The sequence below is a fragment of the Pipistrellus kuhlii genome, unplaced genomic scaffold (assembly GCF_014108245.1).
Source record: "Pipistrellus kuhlii isolate mPipKuh1 unplaced genomic scaffold, mPipKuh1.p scaffold_m20_p_4, whole genome shotgun sequence".
Classification (NCBI taxonomy): domain Eukaryota; kingdom Metazoa; phylum Chordata; class Mammalia; order Chiroptera; family Vespertilionidae; genus Pipistrellus; species Pipistrellus kuhlii.
The window spans coordinates 60814910-60842339 of NW_023425540.1; the positions used below are offsets into that span (position 1 = coordinate 60814910).

Below are 27430 nucleotides of genomic sequence, written 5' to 3' on the forward strand. Positions count from 1 at the left end.
CTTTTGTACAGTGATGGGGAGTCACTTGATGCTGACTAAGGGTCTTCTGACCTCTGAGCAGGCTGAGTGAGATGCTAATTATAGGGAAATGCTCAGTAAACTCCTACCTCCTCAAGGCATGGGAAATGAGGTAGAGTGGTAATTTTAGAGAAAACACTAGAGACATGAAGGTGCAGTTGGCAGGTCTGAGCTCCATTTTTGGGTAAACTTCATTGCTTTTCTGTGACTTATAAACTGTGTGACAAAGGATAACCGCACTCAGAGTGCTGTCTCTGCATTCTTGGATAAAATAATGTTTGACACTACACAACACTTTCCCTGAGGCTTAGCTTTGAGCTTCCTCTTTGTATGTGTTTTATTTAAATCCCAAGACAAGATGACTGTATAAACTTTTTCTTCAAGGATAACAAAGACTGCTAATTGTCTTCCAGTGTCTGTTCTTTCCTCCTGTTAGTGTTAGAAATCACCTTATAGAAATTTAGACACAAATCTACAATAGTTTTCCTTAGAGCTGGATATGGCCATATGATTTCCTTAGCATTGGAAAATGAACAAAGAAAGACATGTGCAGCACATCTGCATCACTTGTTTAAAAGAAAACACTTGCCCTCCTCTTTCTTTCCCTTTCATGGGGCCAGGTTGCAGATGTAGGAGTTGGAGTCAGTGTTGAGCACGTGGACAAGAACTACCCCCCTTGGGGGATGGATGATGTCATTGAAGAGTCACCTGCCCACCTTGGATTCTCCATTTGCCTCTGTACTATTGTGTGAACTAGTGGACTATTACACTAAAAAAAAAAAAAAAAAAATGGACTCTGTCTTGCTGGAGCCACTGCTTTTATTTTTTTTTTTTAATCTCCTTTTTATAGCAGTTTAGCTTAAACCTTAAGTACTTCATCAAGGCTAATTTGAAAGTAACATGCAAATTTGTCTGAGGTTCTCCTATAATTCCTAACTTCCCATCCAAACAGGTGACTAAACAATATATTTTGTTGAAAACTGGGTTTTTAATAGATTCATGTAATTAAATGGAGAGCTGAGCACACGTTTTACTATATACTTTTAGCATCGTATCTAGAATAGTCTTCTCCATGTGTTTTCCTTCCTCTCCTTTTTTAACAACTGTTTTCCCATACTCATGGTTCCCATGTCAGATTGTGTGCAAGATACTACGGGGAGGAAAACCAGACTTGATCCTCCTCTTCTCTAACGTGTGTTCTCAATTATTAAACATGAACTGCCAAAGTCTACAGTGTGTTTTATAATTTAGGAAAGAGGGTTGATTTACACACAAGTTGATCTTCATTTTGAACACATTAACTTAGTGAAAGTGACTAAAATATTATATGCAATATGACAGAGTAGAAAACATAAAATTTGGAACTGATCATTTGAATCTCATTATTCATTACACTAACATTTATTGAACATAATATGCTGGGAGGATGCTGTGCTCAGTGCTTCAATAACTCTGCAACCATGGTTTCTGGGACAAATACCTTTACTATAGAGAAGAGAGCAATTATTTTCAATATATATGAAACTGTAAGTGATGGGTTAGAGATTTCTGTAAATAACACCTTATGAGAGCTCCTGACTCACCCCTCCTCAAACTTATCACTAAAATATCCAATCTGCTTAGAACCCCAACTATCTACTCCCTGGATCAGAAAGAGGAGTATTGTTCTGACACGAGTCCCCTGCTTTACGAGTGTGGCTTTTGGGTGCAGCCATAGTGCTGTTGCTTCCCAATTGTCTTCTTTCTTCCCCCTCTTTCATTATACCCAGTAAATAATTACAACTCCGAGATAGTTGAGAAGGTAGCCAGGGAATGACATGTTGCATCCAAGGTGGTATTATTCCCTAAAATAAATTATTTTAAGTGGGAATGGAAATAAGAGGCAGCATAAGCCTTTGGGCATTAGAGTTTCCTTATTATTCCATCTATTTGGTGTCAGATGCTGGTGGTAGTGGAGACATCATTTCAACCTCATGGAATACAGCCTGTATCATACACACTGTCACCATCCACAGGAGTGCAGGACTCTTGATTTCATTTTCTATCTACTGTACTTGATCAAATATCTTTGTCAGTACTCAGCCTGGTTACTGTCCTTGTCCAGGTCCCAAAACTGAATAGATTTTTCCTTTTGTGCAGCTCTATTGTGGTGAGGAAACACTTGATAAATTCTCCAAGAACTACAAAGAAAAATAACTTAAAATAAGGAGAGAGAGAGAGCATAGTAGATAATGAAGACAAATGACAGATTCAATCTAAGAATTATGGCTACTTCTGATGAAGGAACTAGAACAATTGAAACAGAAGGAGCAATAATTTAAAACATAAGCCTAAAGAACTTTCTTAAACTGAAAAAAAGAAACCTCATTACCAATCTCAAAAGAAAATGATGTTCTAATAAAAATAAATCATTGAAAGAGGCTTTTAAAAAGACATATCCTAGCAGTAATTTTTGAATTGTGAGGAAAAGAAAAAAAAAATGACATATATATCCTGACAGAAGTGTAACTGAATTTTAAACAGAGCTTTTTCTAGAGTATGTTAGTTTGGGTGTTCCAAAAAGTAACTCGAAGAAGGGATTAGATGGGGTAAATGACGGTGGGAGGAAAAGGGCAGAAAGCAGAGGACTTGGGGAGAGCTATCTCCCTGTGATGCTGGTCTGGCCACTATGTAGGAGGGAGGGGAGAGAGGAGACCTGGATAAGAAGTCTCAGACCACAGTGCAGTGTTAAGAAAGTTTCCGGGCCAATGTGAAGCCTTCTGGCCAAGGTTGCCTATCAGTGGAATTCTTTCCCAGTTCCTTTAAGATCCTTGCCGTGCTCAGTCATTCATTGGCTGGGAGCAGCCCAAGGGATGCATGGCCTCAGTGTGAACAGGGTGGAGGACTCAGCAGCAGTGGGGTTGTCAATCAATTATGCTCACTCCAGCAGGAGATCTGATGCATCTAGAAGGGTTCAGGAATCTGGAGAAGGCACTGTGGTGTAAATTAATAAAGAGACTATAAATATAATATAAATTTGTAATCCATGGGGGAAATCAGAGGAGCACTTGGCTTCAGTAATCAAGTTCTCTGAATCTCCAAACCCCTTGCTCTTTATTAACACAAATTGCCCTAAGGCAAAGTAAATACACATATCAAAAGATAAGGTTTAGTATACAGTAGGCATTGTTAATTTGGGGAAACTGCCTTCCACTGTTCAGGTGTTTAGCCAGCAGGAGGCAATGACGTGTACATTAAAATGCCCTCAGCTGTCTGGTAGCAGGCAATAATATATGCAAATCTTTAAGTGTGGGGAAATGCCCTTAGCTATTCCAGCAGCAGATAATATGTAATATTTATGACATGCTAGAATTAGCTTCCGGCAATCTGAATGATATATATATTTAAATATATTTTATTGATTTTTTTACAGAGAGGAAGGGAGAGGGATAGAGAGCCAGAAACATCAATGAGAGAATCATTGATCAACTGCCTCATGCACACCCCCCACCAGGGATGTGCCCGCAACCAAAATACATGCCCTTGACCAGAATTGAACCTGGGACCCTTCAGTCCGCAGGCCGACACTCTATCCACTGAGCCAAACCGGTTTCAGTCTGAATGATATATTTTCATGGCCACCACATTCAGTCAACCAAACCTTAAATCTGAGCACCATAAATGACAAGTATTAACTCACTCTAAAAGTTTATTGGTATTAGTAAAGGACAGAAAAAAATTAGTAGTCAAGAGACAGCCTCCCTACCCAAGCTCTAGAAGAGAAGACTACAGTTTGGAATTTCAAAAAAAAATATTTAAAGGAAATTTTTCTCTTTCTGGAAGGCTACTCCTATTCTTTCTTTAACTACTGCTATCCTGCTTTTATATCAGAAAATATATTTCCAACATGTATATTCAACAAAGGACTCATATCTAGGAAATATACAAACAAACAAAAAACACCCACAGATGATCAGTAGAAAAATGTACAAAACCCTTGAATAAGCCCTTCACAAATGAAGGAATCCAAAGACCTGATGATTATGTGAAAAAGCCCTTAGCTTTATTATAAATCAAGAAAGTGAAAATTAAAATCACAAACATACCAAAATGGCTCAAGTTGAAAATATTGACAATATTGACTATTGGCAAATTTATGGAGCAGTTGGAATTCATACACAGCTGGAAGGAGTGCAAATTGGTACTACCGATAGCTTTGCATCATCTGTTTTAAGTTGAAAGAACACACATCTCCTATGGTTTAATAATTTAATTCCTAGATATCTATTCAACAAAACTGTATTCCAGAAGAGATATATATATACAAGAGTATTTATAGCAGCACTTTTCTTTTGTAATTGAATCACTATTACATCTTTTTTTAATTATTACTTTTATTTTTAAAATTTTATTGAGTATATTGGGGTGACATGGATTAATAAAGTTATATAGGTTTCAGATGTACAATTTTTAATACATCATCTGTATATTGCATTGTGTGTTCATTACCCCAAGTGAAGTCTCCTTCCATCAGCATTTATCCTCCCTTTACCCTCTTTTCTCCCCACCCCTCTTTTCTTGGATTATCACCAAACTGTTGTTTGTCATCACATACATTTCTCCCTCTCTCTCTCTCTCTCTCTCTCTCTCTCTCTCTCTCTCTCTCTCTCTCTCTCTCTCTCTTTCTCATTTTTCTTAATTTCTTCACTTTTTTCACCCCCTCTTCCTTGGCTCTCTTCTTGCCTCCCAGTATTTTCCCTGTAACTCCCATTGGTGAAAAGTATCCTGAAACCAGAGGCAAAGAAGTCTGGAAACTGTCTCCTGAGATACAGAAGAAGGCAGAAGGTGAGGAATAAATGTGACAGCAAATACCCAAGTGATTGGCTCAGCATTTCAAATCCAACCTGACCAAAAGCCACATACTGATGACCCCTCTCCAAGCTTTCTTCACCCAGTAATCTTCCATTTCACAGTTGGTGGGAATTTCAACCTTGCAATTACTCAGTCTAACCTTGTAATCATCTTTGAAGTCTCTTTTTCTTTTGCATCCTATATCTAATGTGCCAGGAAATCATGCTGGTTTTACTTTCAGAATCAGGCCCAAGAAATAAAGATGGAAAAACAGTAGACACGCCAAAGCATAAACGTAAACAACAAATTGACTAGTGGCACAAGATACAAAGGTGACTTCACTTGGGTAGCATATAAAAGGCTTGAATAATCGCTTTAGTTTGGGATTTATAAATAGCAGCACTGATCACATCTTGGGCAAGGTATTTCTTTGTTGTGGGTGACCTGCACATGGTAGGATGTTTAGCAGTATCCTTAGCATCTAACCAGTAGCAAACGCCCAAAGTTGTGATCACCAAAAATGTCTCCAAACGTTGTCAAATGTCCAGGGGAGGAGGACACCAACAGCTCTCCAATTGAGAATCACTGCTTTAGATGATGGGAATAGTAAGTAGGTTTTCTGAGCAACTAATTACAAACATTTAAAAAAATTTTTTGGTTGGCAATGGAAGCTAAAGAGAAAATAAACAAATGGGACTACATCAAAATAAAAAGCTTTTTTACAGCAAAAGAAACCATCAACAAAACAACAAGAAAGCCCACAGTGTGGGAGAACATATTTGCAAATGATACCACTGATAAAGGTTTAATCTCCAACATCTATAAACAGTTTATACAATTAAATAAAAGGAAGATAAATAATCCAATTAAAAAATGGGCAATGGACCTAAATAGAACATTTTCAAAAGAAGACAGAAGGAAGGCCAAAAGGCACATGAAAACATGCTCAAAGTCACTAATTGTCCGAGAGATGCAAATCAAAACAACAATGTGGTACCATCTCACACCTGTCAGAATGGCCAACCTCAACAAATCAACAAACGACAAGTGTTGGTGAGGTTGTGGAGAAAAAGGAACCCTCGTGCACTGCTGGTGGGAATGCAGACTGGTGCAACCACTGTGGAGAACAGTGTGGAGTTTCCTCAAAAAACTGAAAATGGAACTCCCATTTGACCCAGTAATCCCACTTCTAGGAATATATCCCAAGAAACTAGAAACACCAATCAGAAAGGATATATGCACCCCTATGTTCATAGCAGCACAATCTACAATAGCCAGAATTTGGAAACAGCCTAAGTGTCCGTCAGCAGATGATTGGATCCAAAAACTATGGTACATCTACACAATGGAATACTATGCTGCCATAAAAAAGAAGGAATTCTCATCATTTGCAGCAACCTGGATGGAATTGGAGAACATCATGCTGAGTGAAATAAGCCAATCAATGAAAGAGAAACACCACATGACCTCACTCATTTGTGGATAATAAAGAGCATTATAAACGGATGAACCAAAAGATAGATATAGAGACAGTATATCAATAAGTAGACTGTCAAATTACAGCAGGGAGGGGAGGAAGATCTGGGGGAGATAATAGATCAACTGAAGGACTTTTATACATGCATATAAGTACAACCAATGGACACAAAACTCTGGGGAGGGAGGGGATGTGTGGGAGGGAGAGAGGGGGGCAAAAAAATCAATAAAATATATTAAAAAATAAATAAATAAATAAATAAAATAAAAAAATTTTTGGTTGGTGTTTTTCTGTCAGCTGATCTGTCCCAGAACTACTCTTCGGTTGAGATGTTAAATGTTTCATATAATAGTCTTTTCCAGTTTTTTAAATTATTATTATTACTATTACTAGCAGCATATGCACAACTCAGCCAGCAAATATTTTGTAACTTCTTTTGAGTGAAATTAGTGATTTATCAGAAATATTTTTCCCTTTGGCAAGATATTTAAATTGCTGAATCATTTGGGATGATTTTATTACGATGAAACTTTTTGTGTAGTAGCCAATCTTGATTTCTTTGATGATATTAGAGAAATGGAGTTAAATACTAGTGTCCATGTAATCACTTTTCAATAGTTTCTTATATAAAATTGAGGGGAGGCACATATCTAATATGAATTTGAAAATATTTTGTTTAGCACTGACTCCTCTTAAAACAAACAAACAAACAAACAAACAGCCAAATCTGGTTTGGCTCAGTGGATAGAGCGTTGGCCTGTGGACTGAAAGGTCCTGGGTTCGATTCTGGTCAAGGGCATGTACCTTGGTTGTGGGCACATCTCCAGTAGGGGGTGTACAAGAGGCAGCTGGTCAATGACTCTCTCTCATCGATGTTTCTGACTCTCTGTCCCTCTCTCTTCCTCTCTGTACAAAATCAATAAAATATATTAAAACAAACAAACAAACAAACAAACAAAAAACCACCTTTTCATGTTTGTCTGGAATCCTTCAAGGTCCTTAAAAAAATGTCCAGGGGGTTATAAGGACAATAATTAGTGCTGCATCTAAGAATCCCATCTGACAATGGCCTAAACTTGTCTCTCCACACACACACACACACACACACCCATCCCAGCAGCTCACAATCTGGCAGCCTGACTTTGGGCAGGTTTTGCAGAAAGAAAGAGAAGGAGGTCTCTACCCAGGAACTTCTGGGAGTGATGCACGTGGTCATAGTTATTTTAAAATATAATTGTTTTGTTTCTGAAGAAAGCAGATCAAACTTAGAATCAGGAGACTAGTCACAGGTTATAGCACAACCGTCTGTGTGAACTTCGTATCAAGTCTCCTTGTGGGTGTGTGTGTGTGTGAGAGAGAAAGAGAGTGCGCACGCGCTGTTGTTGTTGATGTGATAACTTTCAGCTCCAGGAGCGGGGGAGATTACATTTCCCAGGAGAATCACCTGGGTTTAGCCTGTCTCTGATCTCAGGTGGGAGAGTTCATTGGAAAGGAGATACAGTTCAAAGGAGAAAAGTGAAAACGGTTTTAAGTTTTATGGCTGCGACATTCAAATTCTCTTGGATCTGAAATAACTGAAGGACTGGATGCACTCAAATAAATCTTTAGCCAACAACAGGATCTTTAGCCGCCCTCTCCTTCCTCTTCCCCAGTGCCTCCTGAGAACGTGCAGCCCATTCCCAATTCATTCCGGAGCGCGTGCAGGTCCCAGGCGCAGACTCTCCCGGGAGCATGGCTAAATAGCAAACAGATGCCCAATGCCCTAAGCCTCCCTCCCAGGGCACTGCCTGCGGGAGGAGTTCCAGCCGGCCGTTTCCCAGTGGGAAGGTTGGGCGCCGGACTGTCTTATTCTCTTTGCTTAAAAAAGGCCCGTTTTGCCCTAACTGGTTTTGCTCAGCCTGCAGACTGTAGAGTCCCAGGTGTGATTCTGGTCAGGGCACATGCCAAGGTAGGGGGCGCGGAGGTAGCAACCTACATATTTCTCTCTCTCTCTCTCCTTCCTCTCCCTTCCTTTCTGAAATAAATTTTTTAAAATACATATTTTAAAAAAGGCCGTTTTTGAGAACAGGATTCCCTTTTCCCCAGGCAAGGGAGCGGAGAGCCAGATCAGGCTCCACGACGGGCACCCAGACCCTGGCGTTTGCTTCTCGCAGCGCCTGGCCAGGAGGTGAAGCGCCCCTCTCGTTCTTCACCTGGAGATACTGACGCCCAGGCCCGGTTTTCTTTTCTATTTTGTTTGTTTGTTTGTTTGTTTGTGTTTTTCTCCCCCTCCTCCAACTCTCCTTCCAAAAAAGCTCGTGGACGCCAGTCCTTGATTTCATCCCAACTGTATTCAGGAGGCGAATTTTGCGCCGGAGATTTGGCTCCGGAAGTCCTCACTTTGCAGCTGTCCCACGCAGGGTCATTTCGGGATGCACCCGAAGCTCCGGGTCCTGGCGTGCGGGTCCGGCTGGCGGCCGCAGGTGTGAGGCCGGCGGCTCCTCCCTGCGGTCCAGGAGCTCCAGGTGCTCTGTACCGTTACTTCCCGGCATCCAAACCGCTCCGGGGCACACCCACCAGATCCCGAAAATCCAAATATTCCCGCCAGAGGTGCTACATTCCAGTTTGTTCCGACTGTCCTCGCCTGGCACCGACCCTGGAAGCCTCTTGGGCGCGGTCTCTCCATCGGTCCCCGAGGGGCGCCGGATCAGCCTCTTCCCCAAGTCCCGGCGGGAGGGGGGGGGGCGGTGTAGTCAGGGACCTGGATCTGATTAGGTGGGAGGGGGAGGCCGAGGTCCCAATCGCGCTCTCCTGTCTCCCAACCTCTCAGGGAGGAGGAGGGGAAGGAGGAGGGACGGTACAAGAGAGGGGGTCCCACCCCTGAGCACCCGGCCCCGGGGTTCTGAGTCCTCGCCGCCGCCGCCTCCGGGCTCTCCCTTCATCCCCGCTAGCTAGCGGTCTTGGCCATGGGACCCCGTTCCGGCTCCGGCTTCTTCGTGAGCCGCGCGGCGGCCCTGCTGCTGGCCGGGCTGGCGGCCGCGCTGCTGCTGGCGCTGGCCGTGCTGGCCGCCCTGTACGGCCGCTGCGCGCGCGGCGCGCCCTCGGAGCTCGGCCGCTGCGGGGTCCCCGACGCGGGGAAGCCCAACGCCACTCCCGAGCCGGAGGCGGTGACGGCCACCCCGGACGCGCGGCGGCCCTCGGGGCCCTGGGACGGGCTGCGCCTGCCGCCCGGGCTCGTGCCGCTGCACTACGAGCTGGAGCTGTGGCCCCGGCTGCGGCCGGACGAGCTCAACCCGCCGGCGCTGCGCTTCTCCGGACGCGTGAACATCACGGTGCGCTGCGCCCAGGCCACGGCGCGGCTGCTGCTGCACAGCCTCCTGCTGGGCTGTGACGGCGCCGAGGTGCGCGGCCCCCTGTCCCCCCCGGGGGCCGGGGACGCCGCCGCCGGGGGCCGCGTGCCGGTGGACAAGGTGTGGCTCGCGGAGGACACGCAGTACCTGGTGCTGGAGCTCGGCGAGGCCCTGCAGCCCGGGAGCCTCTACGAGCTGCAGCTCAGCTTCTCGGGCCCCGTGTACCAGGACGCTAGGGAGGGACTCTTCGTCAACCTCTACACGGACCAGGGTGAGCGCAGGTAAGGGCGGCACGCGACCCGGGTCCTCCAGGTTCTGTCCGCGCGCGGACCAGCCGTTTGCTGTGACACTTGGGAGCTTGTGCAAAACGCGGACTCGCCGAAACCGGTTTGGCTCAGTGGATAGAGCGTCTGCCTGAGGACTGAAGGGTCCCGGGTTCGATTCTGGTCAGGGGCATCAGGGGAATGTACATTGGTTGCGGGGACATCCCCAGTAGGGGGTGTACAAGAGGCAGCAGACCAATGATTCTCTCTCATCGATATTTCTGGCTCTCTGTTCCTCTCTGTAAAAAATCAATAAAATATTAAAAAAAAAATGAAACGCGGACTCGTCGGCCCCACTCTCAACCTAAGAGCTCAGAACCTGCGCTTTAACGGGGGATCCGCAGGTGATGGAGGAGGAGAAGCCGGGGATGGGGGCCGGAGGGCGCTGTCTCACCGGCAGCCTGGCCACAGTTCCTTTCCTGGAGCCGCTCAGCGCTCAGGTCCCTCCCTGCGTTGCCTCTTTACCTCTTCGATCCCTTAATTGCGGCTCTTGCGGTTCACGTAGGAGCTGTTTGTTCTCTCTTTTTTTTTTTTCTTTCTTCTTTTTTTGCTAGGGTTCTTGAAACCTTCGGAATGCCCTTTCATCCTCTCCGCACCGCGCCCCCCCCCCCCCCCCCGCCCCTGCCTGAGACCTGCATCTGGTTTTGCAGCCGCATCCCCCTACCCTTCTCAGCCCTTTGAACATCGCTGCCAAGGGCCGGTGCCTGCGCTTTAGGGATTCCTCTGCTGGAAAAAATAAAGAAAAGCGACAACAGGTCGCCCCTCTGAGTTTTGCAAGACCGCGTAGTGTACATATGTTCTTTGTACAGTCGTTGGAGATAATGTCTTCCACACGGAATGTTTCCGCCTCAAGGAATTGCCTATTGCTAAGGGCCTGGGACCGCATTACTTGACCTATGGCGAGCGAACCTGGGGATGAATGGTTGAGGTGGAAGGTACAAATATATATATATATATATATATATATATATATATATATATATATATATATATATATATATTCCCCCCCCCCCCAAACCTGCGATCTCCTTCCCTCACGCACTGGTGGGGAGCATTTGCGGTTACACAACTGCATGTAGTTTACCCTTTGTTATTAGAGAAAATGTTCTCAGATGTTCTCTCTGGGAAAGAAACCCACTAGATTGCCCCCTGAAATCATCTCCTGCACTATTTTCAAAACTTCAGGGGTTTTTTTTTTGTTGTTTTTTTTAATAAGTTTAGTAAGCCGCCTTAGTGGGTATGTGACGTTTGTTTTTAAGGACAGCATGCCTGGTTGTTCTCTTTCAAAAATGGAAAGATTGGTTTTGAAAGGTTTCACATGAAGGTGATTAGCATCTGGAGTGTGAGCATTGGGAACCGTTTGAATGAACTGTGCGTAGCTCAAGGGGCAAGCTTTTTGAGAGAGAAAAAAACAGCGTTTCCTGCTTTCAATAAGTATTTCATCTCCTCTCCTGTCTGTTTCCTCAGTGGGAAGTCTTAATGGGGCTCTGGCCCAGAGGCTCCGCTCTAGCAAACATGGGAAAGTCCCCTTTCTTATTGTGCTGCCAACCAGCCGTAACTAGAAACCGTATTTTGAGAACATTAAAATTCAAACAGGCAGAAATCTCAATAAAGTTTTACAGATGTTCAGAGACCAAGGTGGCGCTCCAGATTTGCTGCACCTTACAGGAGCTGTTGCCTCGAACTTGTCTTCAGGGTCTCTGCTTCTGATTCCACAAGGAAAGGAAACCTGCAGTTGAGCTTGAGGCCAAGGTAACCAAGAACCTACACCAAGTGATGCCTTATGGGGAGGCAGATGTTGGAAACCCAGCAGGCACAGTTTGAACCCGAGTCTCTGCCTCTCTGAGTGCGCTGCCTCCTTCATGGAATACACATACTAAGTGAGAGTGTTGTGAGAATTTAACGAGAAAGGGGGAGACTGTGCAATGGTAGCTGCTATCGTTAACTCAGGATATCATTGTTAGGTATCCCTCCTGTTACCTGAACATGGAATCTGCCGTGTTCCTGTGACACATGAGTGCAAGAAGATTTTCACATGGGAGGAAACTGCCCACTGATTTCGCATTTTCCTTAGGGTGTGCATAGTTTCGATTGCAGCAGCCAGAGCATGTTTACCTCTCTTCTTTGGAGGTCCTTTATCACCAAGGTTAATATTAGAAGGCAAATGTTTTTAAATATTACTTTTACTCATTGCTAATGGAGAAGAGAAAGAAAATCATTCCAGAAAATGATTTTCAAAGAGCATCGCTGTCTCTCACGTCTAATTTTAGAGGTTTGGGGGATGCTTCCGACCTGTTCTTGGCCTTTTTCCACTTGGCAGGTACCGTCACATTTCTGCCATATAGGAGCCACCCTCTGGATGCCTTGGGTTTGTGCTTCTATGTGTCAGTATCTGGTTTCCTCCTTCCATGTGTAGAAAGTTGAGAGCAAGATCAAAACGTGGATGTTCTGCCTGGCCAGTGTGCCACAGTGATTGAGCATCGACTTATAAACCAGGAGGTCATGGTTCAGTTCTGGGTCAGGGCACATGCCTGTGTTGAAGGCTTGATCCTCAGTAGGGGGAAGCTGATTAATGATTCTCTTTCATCATTGATGTTTCTATCTCCTTCTCCCTTTCTCCCTGAAATCAATAAAAAGAAATTTTAAAAAATGTTAATGTCTCTTCAAAGTATCAATAGTATTTCCCAAACTTCATTCACTGGCATACTACTATTTAAGGTTATGTCATGTTTACACATCTCTAGCCATATTATTTTCTTTAAAAAGTTACTTGATTTAAAGAAAAATATTAACTAGATTTATTGAAAAGCTATATCATTGTCATAAATGGAAAGCCATTTGTAATGTATAGACTGCAATGGCACAGACTAACATAATAAAAACAATGCTGATATTATTTGCCTACTGAAGGATCTGAGAGCTGCTCCCTATTTGTTAAAAAAAAAAAAAGGAAAATTGGAATTAGAAGTTTAAAATAAATAATACCAAACAAAGACTTTCTCTTGATTCAATCAAGATGATTCATAAAATTGGAAAAGGACAGTTATTTGTGAGTCAAATCTATATCATTGTGTATCTGAGGGCTACTGAAAATATTTCTTCATCTTTACTTTGAGAGATCCTAATTAGAGTAGTGGTTCACAAACATTTAACGTGCACCAGAACCATCAGGGGAGCTTATTAAAATTCAGATTTTGGGGGAATATCCTCAAAATTTCCAGGTCAGTGCAATCAAGTTGATAGCAATATTAAGGTGGAAACAACCCAATGTCCATTGATGAATGAATGTATTATTCAGCCTTTAAAAGGAAGAAAATTCTGAAATATGCTACAACATGAAGGAACCTTGAAGACATCATATAAGGTACTTAAAGTAGTCAAATTCAGAAAGTAGACAGAAAGTAAAACTGTGGTTGCTAAGGGCTGGGGAAGTGGGGAGCTGTTTAATGAGGAGCATTTTGGTTTCCAGTTTTGGGCTATTATAAATAAAGAGCCTATGAGCAATTGTGTATAAGTTTTTGTGTGGTCGTGATTTTTTTGTTTTCCTGGAATAAAGGCCCAGGAGTACAATGGCTGGGTCATATGGTAGTTGCATGTTTCATTTTTAAGAAACTGCTGAACTGTTTCCCAAAGTGTCTATGCCACTTCACAGTCCCACCAGCAATGTCTGAAGGATAGTTTCTTTGCATCTTGGCCACCATTAGGTATTGTCACTGTAGAGAGAGTGAAAGAGAAAGGGAAACATCAATGTGAGAGAAACACATTGATTGGTTGCCTCCTACAAGGCCCTGACCATGGCCTGGGCCAGGGAAGAGGTACATGGTTGCGGGCACATCCCCAGTTGGGGGTGTTCAAGAGGCAGCTGATCGATGATTCTCTCTCATCAGTGTTTCTAACTCTCTGTCCCTCTCTCTTCCTCTATGTTGTTGTTTCTCCCCCCCCTCCCCCATAATGAATGAATATTGGTTTTATCCAACATCTTTTTCTGCATCAGTTGATATAGAATCATGTAATTTTTCTTCTTTTGTCAATTATTATAGTGTATGGTTTTAATTGATTTTTTGAATAATGAATCGGTCTTTGTGTCCTCTCAGTTTTCTATAAGAGCAGTTGCTATATAGTAAAAGAGAGTAGTAGAAAGCCCTTCCAATGCGGGAAGAAGACTATGAAGAGAGAGAGAGAAGGAGAAATGGACAAAATAAGTGTCTTTAATTTTCACTCTCTTTCTTCTGACTGGGTGTGACCCTGAGACAAATTTTTTTTGTGAAAGTAATTTCTTATGAAATGTCCCTAGGAAAAACCAATGGGCGAATGGGAAAGTATGACTGGGAAGAGACTGAAGCCAACACTGGATATGAGAGCAATCAAAGTTCTTTGGAGCATAGTTCTGGACCGTGTGAGCCACACCTCAAAACTGTCCCTATCAACACAGAGCGGTCATTGTTCTTGTGCTGAGATCTCCCTGATGGCAGGGCTGATGGGCAGCCATATATGAACTTCCTTTAGCATGGATCCCACTGTGGCTCTACCCTGGTGATTCCCTGAGACCACGCCCCACTAAATTTTCAGCCCCATCCAAGCAGTTTGCAGCAGCTTTTCTTGGCTCAGGCTTCAGACTTTCCTAAAATCTCTCAATTAAGCAGCAGCTGGTGTCAGTATGCTCCATACTTATCAGTAACAGGCCCAAGACTCAGCACTAGCACCAGCCTGTCTTGTTTCACATCTTAGCCTCACCTGGGCATTTCTAAGCTCAATACAAGTAGCAGCTATCTACAGCTAGCTCTGTAGCTCCTGCTTGGTGGCCTCAGGCCATGGCTGACTTTGCATCACCTGGAAGTTCCCAGAGCCAGTGGAACACTTCAGAGAATACCAGATTATAACTCTTCACATCCACTAGTGACACACTTAAGAGGCAGATTGCCAGAAGCCTGTTCCAGCATGTCATAATTGCAAGAGTTTCATTGAAAGGTTGATGGAACTTGGGGACTCAACAGGGCTGAGTCACATATGTTATTGCCTGTTGGGAATGACTAAAGGCATTTCCCAAAACCTGAAAAGAATGATTGCTTGCTGCCAGATAGCTCAGGGCATCATAATCTACATGTTATTGCCTCCTGTTGGCCAAACACTGAACAGCCAGAGGCAATTCCCCAATCTGACAATGGATTCTGTATGAAACCCTACCCTTTGATGTGTATATTTCTACCTTGCCTTAGGACAAATTGTATTAATAAAAAGCAAGGGGTCCTGAGACAAGAGAACTTGATTTCTTCAGCCAAGTTCCTTCCCCGCCCCCCCCCAATGGCTTTCAAAATTATGTTTCATCTCTGGACTCTAATTTACGCACAGCCCCTTCTTCAGGTTTCTTGAACTCTTCTAGATGCTGGATCAAGACCCCCAGCAATAGCAGACTCAGTGAGCACCGAAGCCCCACTGAAGCAAGTCCTTCTCCATAGGAGTGTTTTCTGCACAGCAACTCTTTCACTGTAGTCACAGCCAATTGGCCTGGAGGTCAATTCCTCCCAGTGATGCCAATAGCAACCAAGGCTCACTTATAACAAGACTGTACACACAGCCCACACAGGGGTGCATCTAAGGTGTCCAGCTCAGGTGAGTGGGGAGGTCGAGTCATTGGGCCCTAAAGGACACCTACTACACAGAGATACTTTACCAATTGCAGGAGACATAGCAGCTCTACCTAATACCGTATTTTCCAGTGTATAAGACGACTTTTGAAATGGAAAAAAAAAGTCAACCAAAAATTGGGGGCGAAAGACCAAAATTGCACAAAAATTACCTGCAGATCTTGATGGCAAAGTAAGTCTTTTCTTTGAAGTGGGGGGTAGTCTTATACAGCGAATATAGGCCTAAACCTATGTTTTAACTGTAAAATTAGGGGGTCGTCTTATACGCCAGAAAATACGGTACATAGAAACAAACACAGGGAAGTAGCCAAAAGTGAAGACAAAGAAACATGTCACAAATGGAAGAGCAGAATATCCAGAAAAAGACCTAAATTAAATGGAAGCAAGCAAACTACTAGATACAGAGTTCAAAACAATGCTTATAAGGTTGCTGAAGGATCTTAGTGAGACTTCAAAGGCACTTAGTGAGCCTTTCAAGAATCTTAATGAGAATTTTGCCAAAACCGGTTTGGCTCAGTGGATAGAGCTGCGGACTGAAGGGTCCTGGGTTCGATTCCGGTCAAGGGCATGTACCTTGGTTGAGGGCACATCCCCAGTAGGGGATGTGCAAGAGGCAGCTGATCGATGATTCTCTCTTATTGATGTTTCTAACTCTCTAAACTCTCTCTTCCTCTCTGTAAAAAATCAATAAAATATATCTTTAAAAAAAAAAAAGAAAAAGAATCTTAATGAGAATTTCAAAGCCATGAAAAAGGTCCAGTCAGAAATGAAGGATACACTAACTAAAATGAATAATTTACAAGAAAGCAACAGTAGAGTGGAGGATACTGAGAATCAAATAAACAATTTGGAACATTAGGAAACAAAAAAACATACAACAGAAGAGAAAAAAAAAAAAAAAAAAGATGTTGTAAAGACCCTCTGGGACAAGTTCAAATGTACCAACATTTGTATTATGGGGATGCCAGAAGGAAAAGAGAGAGAGCAAGATAATGAAAGCTTATTTGAAGAAATAATGACAGAAAACTTTCCTTAACTGGTTAAAGAAATAGACTTACAAGTCCAAGAAGTACAGAGAGTACCAAACAAGAGGAACCCAAAGAGGCACATACCAAGACACATGATAATAAAAATGCCAAGGGTTAGAGACAAAGAGAGTCTTAAAAGCAGTTAGTTGCCCACAAGGGAGTGCCCATATGACTATCGGATGATTTCTCAACAGAAAGTTTGCAGGCCAGAAGGGATCAGCAAGAAATACTCAAAGTGATGAATAGCAAGGACCTACAACTAAGATTACTCTACCCAGCAAAGCTATTATTTAGATTTGACGATCAGATAGAGAGCTTCACAGACAAGAAAAAGCTAAAGGAGTTCATCACCACCAAACCAATATTACATGAAATGTCAAAGGCTATTCTTTTTAATTATATTTTATTGATTTTTTTACAGAGAGGAAGGGAGAGGGATAGAGAGCCAGAAACATCGATGAGAAACATTGACCAGCTGCCTCCTGCATACTCCCCACTGGGGATGTGCCCACAACCAATGTACATGCCCTTGACTGGAATCGAACCCTTGACCAGGACCCTCAGTCCGCAGACAGACACTCTATCCACTGAGCCAAACCGTTTTTGGCATCAAAGGATATTCTTGAAGAAGAAGGAGGAGGAAGAGGAGGAGAAGGAGAAGAAAAAATATGGACAATAAAATGGCAATAGAAACATATCTATCAACAATTGTATCTAAAAATAAAAATAAACAAGGAAGCTAATAAATAAAATAAACTGATGAATAAAATAGAACCAGAGGCATGAACAAATGAAACAGATTGAAGAATTTCAGAGGGGAGTGTGTGTGTGTGTGTGGGGGGGTGATATTAACCAAATATTTTATATGTATACTAGGTGTCCAGTGCACGATTTTGTGCACCTTGTAAGGAACTGTGAGCCCCCAGGCTGTGGTGAACACAGAGGCAGGTCTTGGCTCATCCTCCATGCCCTGCCTGATCCCTCCCCTCATGGCCTCTGATCCCCTATCTGCTGGCAGCTCCACTGCCACTCCCAAGTGCTAACAGTGCCAGCCCCACTCGCACCCGCTGATGGCGAGGAGCAGTTAGGGCCAGTGCTGGTAGCAGGTATGAGCTTGGCTGGCACTGGCAGCAGGTGTGAGCACTGGGCAGAACCATGGCATGCAGGAGCAAAGAATTTTCAGTAACCACCAGAGGCTCACCCAGATGACAGTGACCAGCACCCCACCTTGGTCTGGCGCCCCCGCATACCTGCTCCACCATCAAACCGCAGCCAACACCGGCCATGTTCCATGCTCTGCTGCCTGCTGCCAAAGCCTGCCATGTTCTGTGTGCGTCTCCTAGTGGTCAGCACATGTCATAGCAACTGGTTCATCGGTTGTTCCACTGTTCAGTCTATTTGCATATTAGGGTTTTATATAGGTAGATATGCATTTCTTATGGACACAGACAATAGGGTGGTGAGGGCTTGGGGCAGGGCAGACGCCAGGTGGAAGGGGACAATGGTGGGGGAAAAGAGGAATATCTGTAATACTCTCAACAATAAATATATATATACTGGAAAAACAAACAAAATGTCCCCATCAGGAACAAAGGAGCAGAAACAGCTTACTAGTGTGAAATGGCTGGAGAAAATTTGGATCTTTATTTAGGATGGATTAAGGTGAGAACAGAATGATTAAAATCAATCAATTTGTATAGGTGTAGAAAGAGCATTCTGAAAATGGAAAGACTTCCTTCCAGCCACTGTTTTATCTGAGAATCTGTTACAACCCTCAGGGTATGACACACAAGAGAGAAGTTTGAGTAATATTAGGAAAGAATTGAGAAGTCTCAAAACAAGGTCAATGAACTCAAGTGCCAGGCACATGATGTCATGGAGTAAAGAGGTCATTTCATTATCCTATAGAAGTATTGAACCCTTACATTTCATATGGCTGAGCAGTTTTCTCTGAGAGATGGTTTTGCCATCAAAGATTTAGATCCTGCATCCTCTGAAAACCAGTGTTACCAGCATATTGAAAAAAACACACCTCATGGTTCAGTAAAAATACTGCCGTGTTTCTTCCACAGTCCTTACACAATTTAGTCTCTGGGGTAATCTTCCCTGCTCCCGCATGAATATTCTAGTAGTCTAGAATTTCCTACTCATTCTTAGGTGGCAGATGATCTGTGGTCACTAAGTGACAAACACTGTCCAGATGCAGAAAATGGAAAATCAGTCCAGTCCTGCATGATACTCAAAACTTTGAACTTAACTTTCTGTTAAATCTCCTTCTCCCTCCACCCTCAGTTCTCCAAGTTTGGGCTGGCTTCGGGATAGAAACCTGAAGCAAAGTGCCCCTTCCTTTCTCCACCTTCGTATTTCTAGCCTTCCTCTTCCATCTTGAGAGCTGCTGTCTTAACCCCACCAGATCCAGTGGGACTGGGGGAGACAGGGAGGGGAGACACACAGGGAAATTTTTACTTGAGCCAGTCCTCTTGTTGTCTCATCTCACTTGGGTCTAGCAGATGCCTTTTTCCCTTGAGATGTCATTTTCCTGGACTCTTCAGAGTTTTCTCACTGTTTTTCTTTCCCCTGCAATTCCCTTGTCCCTGCAGGATGTTTTTCTTATTTTTCTGTTCTGATGGTCAATTGTGACTCCTTCCCCAGTCCCTAGACATTGAGTATGCATGTCCAAGGTCCTCCAGGTGGCTCTATTGGACAGAACCCAAGACAGTCCCCATACTGGCTCATTCCAAGGAGCATGCATACAGCTCTTGCCTGGGACTGACATGGGTCCCAAGGGAGCAGCACTCTTCTGATTCTGCCTCCAAAGCAGTCAGTTCTCTTGCTTTTTACATTCTCACCTAGCAGGATTTAGACGCTGGCCAATGCCAATTTCAACCTTATCAAGAATCAGTTGGCCACCAGCCTCTAAGTCTCAGCCTCAAGAAACACATCTACTGCTTTCTGAGGGATCTTCTCTCCTTAGCTCAGGGTGGGAGGGTTGCACCTCCTCCCAACTCCCTGAGAGCCGGAGGGCTTGGCAATAATGCCCTGCCCCCACCCCCAGAAACCTCTTCTCTGACCTTTTTTCATTTCCATTTCCTGACACTTTTTTTTTTTCTGTCCTTATATAGCTGAGAAGTCCCAGGGGGAGCCCTCAGGTTCTTGAGAACATTTACTTTGAAAATCTTTATAACATGGTTTGGCACCTTTCTTTGGAATTTTGTTTTTGTTGTTAATCCTTACCAGAGGTATTTTTCCATCAACTTTTTTAGAGAGAGTGGAAGGGAGGGGGAGAGACAGAGCGAGTGAAATATCGATGTGAGAGTGACACATCTATTGGTTGCCTCACACACGAGCCCCTACAAGCACCAGGGATTGAGCCTGCAACTGAGGTACTTGCCCTTGACTGGAATTGTACCCGGACCCTTTGGACCACAGGTTGACGCTCTATCCACTGAGCCAAACCAGCTAGGGCAGAATTTTACATCTATTATGTATTGTTGCCTGGTGGAAACTTCAGTGAAGATCCTATTACACAAGTAATAAACAGACATGATTCATGGGCCAATCTTTGAACCACAGTCCAGTGGTATAACATCTGTCTCTACTAAATATTTTGAGTGTGTCATGTAAAAAAAAAAAAAAAAAAAAAAAAAAAAAAAAAAAAAAATGGGGACAACTCTCCAAAGAGTCTTATTTCATCTTTGACCACTATGTTATTCAGCACTTGTTAAACAGAGCTCCTGGCATACAAAGTTCATAGAATAATTTGGAATGAAATACCTTACCGAGTGGATATTTTTTTATATGGCAGTAGTTTTATCCCCAAGGGCATCAAGTAGTCTTGACAGCTAAGACCTCTTCCAACACAAGAAAGGGGTAAGCCCACTGGCTGTACAAGAGGGCAGGAAAGAAAGTGGCTTTGCAATATTGAGCTGTTAGAAGACAAACTATCCCAAATTAACTCCTTCACCAGCTGAGCCCTCTAAATCCAGACTTCATAGGCACCATAATAGCATGTTTCAGTGAGGTCTGAAGGGAGGAGAGGGCGGTGGATGCTTCTCTATTTTCTGAGGTCAGGATATCCTTACAGGGTTGCTTGAGTCCAAAGCAGGGAGAAGGGAAATAAATACCAGTCTTTGGTCCCAGATATAACATAACCAAATCATATGTGTTGCTGGTTAGTTCTGACCTTTGCAATTATGACTGAGAGCCAGTATTGTAGAGGTTTTCTCCATTTTGTTTGTTTGTATAAAACCAGGGTGAGAAATAGTTGAGTAAAATCCAAGAGTGTTTCTTTAATTTCACTTCTTTGGAAACCTGAATGTGAAACTGAAAGGCTCTTGTTTGGAGTTTGATTTGTTAAGGTGGTGACTCTTAGCCTTTTTGAACCTGTAGCCTGTTTTGGTTAGAATAAAAGTTTCCCATTTCCTGAAAGAGTCTGATTTTCTCCCTCCTCCCCACTGTGCAACCTCCTTGAGATTGATATGCTTTGTGAAGTTAAGGCATCAGAGAAGATGTTATTAAGCTTTAGTTTCTATAATTTTTGTTGCACAAACAATAGGCATTTGTTAGCCTTCCAAATATATAAGCGTGATTATATAGTTGGATGTGCTTTTTCACGCTACATTACACCTTTTCATGCTAATGTAACACTGTTACCCTGTTTCCCCGAAAATAAGACAGTGTCTTATATTAATTTTTGCTCCCAAAGATGCGCTAGGTCTTATTTTCAGGGGATGTCTTATTTTTCCATGAAGAAGAATACGGTACGCATTTATTGTTAAGTGAAAATAAAGGAAATTTATTACCTGTATACGGTATGGTAGTACGGTAGTTGTCAACACAAACCAGACAAACTGAATCCTACAGTATCAAGAATTTACTCATTTATACATCTTCTGGAACATCATCATAACAATCCAATTCCTGAATTTCCTGGTGAATTTCTTGTGACTCCATTTCTTTCAGAATCAGTGGACCAAATCTCTCATGTTTAGCTTAGGGGGGGGCCTTATTTTCGGGGGGATGCCTTATATTTCACTCAGAAGGAAACATGTAAGTAGGTCTTATTTTCAGGGAAACACGGTAGTACAAAACGTCCAGCAATTTCAGAAAGCCTATAGATCTCCTGAGACTCATGAGTGAGCTCTCAAGGGACTGTTTCTCCCAACCCTACTTGACCTCATAGGCTCTTTTCCCATCCTTTTGGATGTCTCTGACACTGTTAGAATAAATTTTAGAGTTGTAACTGGACTTAGTGGTCACCTAGTCCCATCTGTGCATTTTATGGAAATGGATTCCCAAGAAGTTTAAGCAACTTTCCCAAAGTTACACCACTGTGTTTGCACCACAGACCCTGAGCAAGAACCCAGGTCACTGAATTCCCTGCTCAATATTCTTTCTACTAGGTTTTCAGTTGCTGCATCTTCCTTACTTTATCCCATCCCTTTTAAAGATAGTAACCAATGCTATAAAATAAATGCCAGTGTAGTAAAAGCTGCAAAACTACTTTGTAGTATTTATATACTAACTAGAGGCACAGTGCACAAAATTTGTGCAAGGGGGAGGTGTCTCTCAGCCCAGCCTGCACTCTCTCTAATCTGGGATCCCTCTAGGGATCTCCAACTGCCCATTTAGGCCCGATAATAAAGGAAATTTGATGTCCAGTGGACATCCCTCTCATAATCCAGGACTCCTGGCTCCCAACTGCTCACCTGCCTGCCTTCCTGATTGCCCCTAACCACTTCTGCCTGCCAGCCTGATAACCCCCTAACCATTCCCCTGCCAGCCTGTTTGCCCATAACTTCCCTCTTCTGCTGGTCTGATCACCCTTAACTGCTCTCCCCTTTAAGCTTGATCACCTCCAACTGGCCTCCCTTGCAGGCCTGGTCCCTCCCAACTGCCCTCCCCTGCAGGCCTGGTCCCTCCCAACTTCCCTCCCCTGCTGGACATCTTGTGGTGGCCATCTTGTGTTCACATGGGGGCAGGATCTTTGACCACATGGGGTAGCCATCTTATGTGTTGGAGTGATGGTCAATCTGCATATTACTCTTTTATTAGATAGGATAGAGGCCTGGTGCACGGGTGAGGGCCAGCTGATTTGCCCTGAAGGGTGTCCTGGATCAGGGTGATCAGGGTGGGGTGTGGGAAAGCCTGAGCCAGGGGCCTGTGATGGTTTGCAGGCTGGCCATGCCCCCCAGTGACCAAGCAGAGGCCCTGGTATCTGGGATTTATTTATCTTCTACAATTGAAGCTTTGTAGACTGCAACGGAGGCCAAAGCAGGCCAGGGATGCAGAAGCTTGGCTTCCTCCATCACCAGGGGCAACCCTAGCCTTCTGCTCTCTCCAGCTGCATGGCTACTGCCATTTTTGTTGGGATTTATTTATCTTCTATCATTGAAACTTTGTAGCATTGAGTGGAGACCTGGGCTGGCCAGGGTGTGCAGAAAGCTTGGTTTCCTCCATCGCTGGGGAAACCCAGTGCTCCACTCCATGGCCACAGCCATCTTGGTTTGGTTAATTTGCAACCTTATTTTCTCCTGATTGGCTTGTGGGTGTGGCTTGTGGGCATGACGTGTGTGTAGTGGAGTGATAGTTAATTTGCATATTACTCTTTTATTAGATAGGATATCAAGCTGCCTTTATATTATAGCATCTACAAAGCTGAGAAAATATTTATTCAATTGACATGAACCCACCATTTTGCCAAGTACTGTAAATGATACAGAAGAAAAAATACTTGACCCTTAACTTCTGGTACTTTAAATTTTATTGGAGACAGACATGGTTCATATTCAGCTTGTGGTCAACTGTACCCTCTGGAACCTTTTAAAGTACATTTGTAATTAGTGATTTCCAGCCCTCCACCACTACCCTACAACTTATTCCTCCTTAAATTCTTCTGTAGTTCCTTTATAGCCAGAACAATCTATGAGATTGGAAAGAATATAGAATAATTCAAAGATCATTTGTTGGTAAATTTAGTTACTAATACTATGAAAGCTCAAACAACAATAGAAGAAAGGTGGTTTTGTCATTTTTTTAGATGGGGAAACTGAGGCTCAACAAGAACATGGGACTTGTTCAGGACTGCTCAGTTGGATAGTAGATGGAGCATAGTCTTGTAGCTGCAGTTGCTAGTGTCAGAGCCCATAGGCCTAATTCCATTCCATGCTAGCAAGAGAATAATAAAGTGGGGGGGCAAAATAGGCTTGTTAAAAATTGGTTTTTGGCCCTAACTGGTTTGGCTCAGTGGATAGTGCATTGGCCTGTGGACTGATGGGTCCCAGGTTTGATTCCAATCAAGGGCATGTACCTTGGTTGTGGGCACATCCCCAGTGGGGGATGTGCAGGAGGCAGCTGATCAATGTTTCTCTCTCATCCATGTTTCCAACTCTCTATCCCTCTCCCTTCCTCTATGTAAAAAAAATCAAATATATATATATATATATATATATATATATATATATATATATATATATTTAAAAATTGTATTTTGTCCCAGTGAGGTAATGAACACATCAAATTAGTTGACTGTGAGAAGCTTTTGAACATGCCAACTTTTTTTGTGTGTCCTTCCTAAAGCTGTGTAAATTTCTATGTGAGCAGGGGCCTTACTAATACAGGAGGAATCCTCAGAGGTGACGGATAGGCCATGCTCTCTCAAGATACCTTTGTTTAATTCATGTCTCATTTACCTAAGAATGGGGGCTGAAGCAAGAGTAAATGCCAGAGACAGCTGGTCTCAGGACCTAAGGAGAGAAAAGGAATATAGTATCCACAGTTGTTATCTAAAAACTAGTGTCCCGGTGCACGGATTTGTGCATATTGAAAGGAAATTAATTAAAAGAAAGATTCATGTGGTAATTACCTTACTGCAAAAATTACATGTCAAAATAGTATATATAATATAGTACCATAAAATTAAAATTATTTTAATAGTAAATCAGACTCAGAGCCAACAGTACCCCAGCAACAACATAACCCACAGCCTAATGTGGAATTGCATGGGCCCTCGGTGAAATGGGGCTCCCTCCTCTCTGGTTTTGGGGTGCATTACCTGAGAACCACTGCTGCCAAGTCACCGCAGCGCAGCAGCTCCTGTGTTGAGTGTCTGCCCTGGTGGTTAATGTGCATCATAAGTACCAATCAGTTGGATGGTTGGACAGTTGGATGGTCACTTAACCTTTTATATATGTAGAGAGATTGCCAGGTCAGGAGTCTGGGAAAATGGGACAATGAGACTTCAGATTTATCTGAGGAAAAGGTTATTTGCTAAGACCCACTTATTAGACTCAGGCAGTTTTTACAAGGGTGAACCTTATTTTCTCAGGATTCTCTTGTTCCTAACTTTTTCCCTATAAATCACTAATGCACAGTGAGATAATGTCACTTTTTGGTAGTTTTCCATGGGGATTGGAGGAAGGAGCAGTAAAGGATTTGAATTATCCAGATATAGGATAATTCAAAAAGTAAAATGCAGGTTGTTTAGTTTAAGCATTTACTTACATTGTTTACCCCTCAAGAATGTTCAAAGTAAAACATTTTGTATGTTTTCAGCCAGGAAGAAGAAGGAACATGTGAGCAAAAGATAAAAATATAGACATGCTTCAGCTGATTTGCATTTCAATGGAAGATAAATGCAATAGACCATTCTCAAAGCAATAATCCGATTTTAAAAAGTACTTGGTTTTCAAAAGACTGGCATTGCATATTTGTTATTTTTGTTCCGATTTTGTTTGTAAAAGGTTTTAAGGACATATGATGTAATGAAGTAAATATTATTTTGTGGTTGAAAATTAAATAGTTCTTTTGTATTTTGTTCTTGTGAGAATTGCAGTGTGTGTGTTTTGGGGAGGACAGCAAGGCAAATGACGGGAAAACATTCTAACTCCTTCTTATATATAATTATAAGCCATAATACCTTAGTTTTTTCTCCCACTGGTTTGAGATAAAAATAAATAGATTTCCCCCAAAATGTATTTTAGAGCCCTGATAGCATCTCAGATGGAACCAACATTTGCCAGGAATGTTTTCCCTTGTTTCGATGAACCAGCTCTGAAAGCAACTTTTAATATTACAATTATTCATCATCCGAGTTATGTGGCTCTCTCCAACATGCCAAAGCTAGGTAAGTAATGTTTCCTCTCTCTCTCTCTCTCTCTCTCTCTCTCTCTCTCTCTATCTATCTATATATACATATGTACACACACACACATACACACACACACACACACACACACACACATATATATATACATATATACATATATATATATATATATATATATATATATATATATATATACTTATATCTATTTAACTCTGTAATAGCTTTTAAATCAATAGCTTTTCATGCTTATAGTGTATTATAGTTAGGGAGACCAGTCACATGGGGTATGTGGTGGCACCCACATTTTGGAGATAATAAATCCTGTGTGGTTTTTTTTTTTTAATTAAATTTATTGGGGTAACATTGGTTAATAACATTTAAGTTTCAGGTATACAGTTTTATAATACATCATCTGTTTATTGCATTGTGTGCTCATTACCCAATGTCTAGTCTGTACATGGGGCCTAACTTAGAGTGCTCATGGATGTGGCCCTCAGTCAAGACCAGTTACTCAACATACGAATTCAGGACTAAGATGCTGTCCTTAGATCTTCCCAATGTGGTTTTGATAAGTTAGGGTTAGAGAGATCCAAACTGCTAGACTGTGGGACAGAGTTGGGAAGAAGTAGCAAAGTGACAGTCAAGTTCACAAATTAACTTAAAGGTAGGTATTGTTACTTAGGTTTATGGTGATTTTGGACTAAAATTAATTTCTCCAGGTCAGTCTGAAAAAGACGTGAATGGAAGCAAATGGACAGTTACCACCTTTCACACCACACCCCGCATGCCAACTTATTTAGCTACCTTTGTTATATGCGACTATGGCCATGTCAGCAGAACTGAGAGGGGCAAGGAGGTGAGTAAGGAAGCGTGTCCCGGTAAGGGTATCTTTGTACTGGCTGCCGAGTGTTCACCCGCTCTTTCTGCATCCGGGAGCCTGGCTACACATCCCATCTTCCCCTCCTGCTAGTCACTCCAACTTTTCCCAAGTCCTATAAAAGTACTTAGTGTGGCTTTGAGGAATGAAACATAACCCTCACTCTTAGCTCTGTGGAGGGGTTTCCATGGAAGGCCACACACAAAGTCCACCCGAGCTCCCTCTTCCCAGGCTGTCGCTGCCTTTCAGAGGACAAGGGAGAAGAGGGAGAACTGATGTACCAGCGCCTTGAAGCTCAGGGTGCTTACCTCCCTGTAGCTTAGCCTTGAAGCTGGGTGATGTTCAGAGCATGACCAGCTGGGAACAGTGCTGGGGCGGGGGTGGAGTGTGCAGGTGAAGTACCATCCCTGCTGAGAAGCAGGGCTGCTGGCTTCCTTGGCTCTGAGGCTCCTAACACTTCCCCAGATTTGTATAAAATAGGTTCTTTGTCCTGAAATACCTAGTTTTCTCCCAATTATATCCTCATGACGTAATAATCCTTTCGGAAAGTATCCAGTACTTTATAAACTGGTTCACTCTCTATGCTAAAGGGTGGAGGCAAGGAAGGCCACTGCTGTAGTCCTGGTTCTTTCTGGTCAGTCTGACTTCATTGGGCTGAGGGAGATTCGGCCCTACAGCTGGCGGAGGCTCTCTCTTGGGTTCGTACTTTGTCTCCTACAAGGAAGCTGTCAATGAGCCAAGCAATCAGAGGGAGAGAATCATTCATAGTTACTCCTCCTACACTCCTAACTAATGAT

At 43.0% G+C, this 27430-nt stretch overlaps 1 protein-coding gene across 1 annotated transcript in view; it reads left to right on the forward strand.

Annotated features, from left to right (window-relative positions):
• The first annotated feature begins 9087 nt into the window (after positions 1-9087).
• LVRN (laeverin) overlaps positions 9088-27430 on the forward strand; it is a 58577-nt gene continuing 40234 nt past the window's right edge. The window contains exons 1-3 of the mRNA XM_036410392.2: positions 9088-9935; positions 25632-25774; positions 26476-26612. Of these exons, the coding sequence (XP_036266285.1) occupies positions 9271-9935; positions 25632-25774; positions 26476-26612 (945 nt within the window). The 5' untranslated portion in view covers positions 9088-9270. The remainder of the gene's footprint in view (positions 9936-25631; positions 25775-26475; positions 26613-27430) is intronic.